Below are 4,015 nucleotides of genomic sequence, written 5' to 3'. Positions count from 1 at the left end.
TTTTTAAAACAGACGTATTTTTAAAACACCTACGCATGATACTGATTCTGGGCTGAGGATGCGTAAATTGAAGCGCGGGCACTGAAAGACATGCATGCAAAACTTTCAAAAATATTTTTGTCGCTTCACAGTGTAGTCTTGGAGGTGATCGTTCATTAACAGTTGGCGAGTGCTTTGAAAAAAGTCTGAAGGAGTGCGCGATGTCATTTGGAAGCGATCAGTTAAAATGCCACGATATATACGTGTTCTAAAGCCACACGTACCTCTGAAATGCGCTTTGTCACTGGGCGCGCTTAAACTCTCCTCAAGGTAGAAAGTTTCCACTTGGGCATTGGGAATGCTTAATTGGTGTTTGTTTTTGTTACTTAATCTTTTTTATTTGCGAAGAGCCGCAGCGTGGCCTAAGTCCTGCAGTTTTTTAACTGCGCTGTCACCAGAAGGTGCATGGGCGTTTTTGCATTTGATTTAGAACCAAATTTGGCCACCAAGACCGGGATCCTTTTTCGCAATTTTGAGTTCAGCAGAGCGACTCGGCAGCCGCCATATCCACTCAGCCACCGCGGCGCGTTTCTAAGCCGAAAGAGTAGGTGACTGCGAGCAGTGAATGAATTGGCACCTGTGCCACAAATTCCACACTTCAGTGCTAAGTATAGTTCACACATTTTTATTAGCCTTCTCGCTTCGCCGCGGCCTTTTCCACAACGTGCTTTATGCCGGCCCCTGCAGCGCCCGTCACGGCTCCAATTACAATTGCCTTCGCAATGAGCAAAATGAGAGAGTGCTCATCGGTTTCTTCTCCCGTGACAGTAAGGGCGTTGATGGCGTCCAGAACACTGTCACGCTCCTCAGCCGTGCTCAGAGAAATGCCGCCCTGAAGGATCTTCCCAAGCGTCTCCACTGTCTTTCCGGCCTTGGTCAGTGCGGCTGGGTTGATGTCTGCAATTGTGAGAGCAGGCGTCAACATTTACTTAGTGCGCTGAGGTCACGTGCACTGGCTTCTGTGTATTTGTGCTGCGGAGGAGGCTTGAATTTTAAGCGCCATTTTTTGAATTTCGGTAAAGTTACTACGCATTTGGATATGCCATTTTATTTGAGGCCAACCAACCAACCATTTGTGAGAACTATGAGGTCCCGTACCTCATGATTCAGGAGCCTATGAAAAAGAGTACGCAATACAAAAACAGCAGAGACGGGCCCTCAGTTGTGAACACTACAAATTTTGAGCGGGCCATACTTTAGGTCACAGGTAACGAGGGTTTATATCCCAGGAAACTGTATTCAGCAACTCACATGAGGTGCGATAAGAGTACCACACGAAAAAAAAGTAATGCACCAAGCTTGTATCTCACGATATGGTTGGTTAAAGGCAAGCATCATTAAGTGCTGCTCGTTCGGAAATAAGCGTTCCTCACCTGTCCGAATTTTCTCCCCCTCAATACCTCCTGCTTCTTGTCTGAAAGGCAAACATACCAATGCTAAAATTAGAAAAAATACTTGCTCAGGTTACCTCTGTCCACGGAACTAATCATATTCTGTAGGTTCGTAGACATTCCGTAGATTGACGCTAACTTTCACCGCAAAGAGATGTTTATTACAAAAATTTTCTATCAGACAAATGCAACCATTTTGACTTAAGCCCGAGGAAACAACGTAGAAAAATACATCTTGTCAGCGGTTAATACACCTGAAGATGGCAGAAGGCTTTCAGTATTAAAAGGAAGCGGATAAGCATTCGACAACTCGATTAAACTCAGAGGTTGCAGTGTGTGACCTTTGTGGATAAAGCTTGCAAGTTTTCTTTTTCTGTGTATTTGAAATGATCAGTCTACTGGAGCGTAAAACCACGACCATTTTCAAGATTCGCCTAAAAAATTTTGAAATTTTATGGAGCAGTACGCAGATTGCGTCGTCTATGGTGAGATTACGAATTTCGACTTTTCCTTCGGTGGCGCTGGGTTTCTTCATTTTAGCAAGAGCTTCTGCGCTCATAGTCTGCCGTCATCACACCGGTCGTCATATCGAGCCAATTACCCAGCGTTTAACGTTGCAGAGAACGCTTAACGCCATTGCCACTTTAGCTGACTGCTGTGTCCATTTTAAGTTCCAATACAGAAGTCTTTCGCATGTTTTACCCCATAGTTTCACACATTCCACCCTTTTATGCTCGTTTAATACTTCAATGCTTCAGTTTGCATTCAGCCAGCATCCTAATTTGGCTGATGGACATTCTAAATGTGCCCACATCGAGGGTATGTGAAATTGGTATTTTTCTATTCTCCGGTTATTTTCAAGTAACTCGCATTAAGGAATGACATGGGGACAAAACTGAATTTATAATTTTGCGTTAGCCATAGAGTATCTTTGAACTTGTATAATTATTTCATATCTTGAGTGTATAGTGCACCTGTACGCAGCATGTCCATCAACTTTACTCCAGATAGAAAAGAAAACATTTTGAAGAAGACGCACTTACACAATAGCTGCATCTGGTAGGCATCGCATGAAAGAGTAAAAAGAGAACAAAGATTGTTAATGGAGTCACTCAAAACCTCAAAGTTTACTGATAACTTCAAGTATGTGTTCTGCATCTGAGTTTATTCTTGTAGATATGACCAGAGTCTTCGAATACATTTCCCCTGCTCACGTAACATCTACATATTACCGTGGGAATTTTTCGAGTCACAAGGTTAATAGAGAAGGAGAGGATTTGATTACCTATGAGCCCTCGGCGTCGTTCAGAGAAATACCTGACTATAATAGCAGAACACGGGATATTATGCTATCCTAGAGGACGCATGCAAACATAATGTGACAGTAACCAAAGTCAGAGTCCTTATGATCGTGTTTGCCTCAAATGCGAGAAACCTGAGCAAAAATCTGCTCTGCAACACGTGACCCAATGCTTGTTTATGTTTGTTAGGTGATTTTTTTATTATACGCATAGACAGCACTGACTGTCTAAATGCAAACGTTATGCCAGGAGAGTAGCATGCAGTGCGGCGACTTGTCGTACCATGATCACCTTCAGCACCTTTCGTTATGGCGTCTTCTCTCCCGCATCAAATTCTGGGGCAATTTTTGTGAGCAATTAAAACGCCATATCAGAACCTTAATTAATGGCAGAGCTTCCAGAACCGCCTCCCCATTGCGGAAAGTTTATATAGCGGAGCACAGTTTGTGTATTTACAATCTCTTGAGAAAAGGAAGGTGCTGGTTCTGCTACTCATGAGGATTATTAAAACCTATAAGAGTCTTATTATCAGTACTGCAGTCGGCAGGCAAAAAATATGTCCTGCGCAATGTGATTGGCAGCATATATATTTTCTAAAGGGCCATAAGGTGTGCATAGAAGGTGCATACTTCATTAAATGCTGTTCCCATTCCTTCAAGAAACTATGTTTTTCGGACTTAAACTTTAAACCTACCTACTTAAATAGTAGTTCGCTTCAGGAGGCTAAAAAAGCTTTTGCAAAACTATTTGCCTGTGGTGGTGATCACATCCCAGCACTACAAACATTAGCAAAATCATATCACGGGTTTTGCTGACTCTAATACCAGTAATGACATTCCACACAAAACACTCACCTAATGTCGTAGTGACCGCCAAAAGGACGAGGAAAATGAACATCTGCATGGTGAATAGTTTCCTGCGCAAAAAGCAGTTGTCACTATGATGGTCCAATTTTCACTCAGTACCACACTTTTTTTTCGTACACACTGAAGCATGTACTTTGTTTTGTATCTGCCAGCCGTGGTTCGAGTTTCCCTTGGTTTTATAGAGGAGTAAGTGTTTCGCCGCTGCCTAACATTCCGACGAAATATTTCGGATAAGTTCAACTTTGTCTTTAGCTTTAGGTTAACTACGGTTTCCGAAAAATCTGCGCCTAAATTCGCCGTGAACTATAGATGAAGATGAGTGCAAATTGGAAAGGATATAAAAAAAATCAAATCAAACGCGATAAATTGAAATGCGACAATACATCCTTAGAGGACAAGGAATAACTGTAAACATGCA

General features: G+C 42.4%; 1 protein-coding gene across 1 annotated transcript; it reads right to left on the bottom strand.

Moving 5' to 3' along the window:
• Nucleotides 1-667: 667 nt before the first annotated feature.
• On the bottom strand, nt 668-3,634 carry LOC149343732 (uncharacterized). The gene is made up of 4 exons (XM_089542447.1): nt 3,586-3,634; nt 2,474-2,486; nt 1,413-1,453; nt 668-936 (listed from the first exon to the last, which is right to left on the bottom strand). Exons 1-4 carry the CDS (start codon nt 3,632-3,634, stop codon nt 668-670), a joined length of 372 nt encoding a protein of 123 aa, XP_089398573.1.
• Between the last annotated feature and the right edge of the window lie 381 nt (nt 3,635-4,015).

Source organism: Amblyomma mixtum, chromosome 5 (assembly GCF_055824585.1).
Source record: "Amblyomma mixtum isolate Tamu chromosome 5, ASM5582458v1, whole genome shotgun sequence".
Taxonomy (NCBI): Eukaryota; Metazoa; Arthropoda; class Arachnida; order Ixodida; family Ixodidae; genus Amblyomma; species Amblyomma mixtum.
The sequence above is the reverse complement of the archived record's forward strand: the minus strand, read 5'-3'. Positions and strand labels throughout refer to the sequence as shown.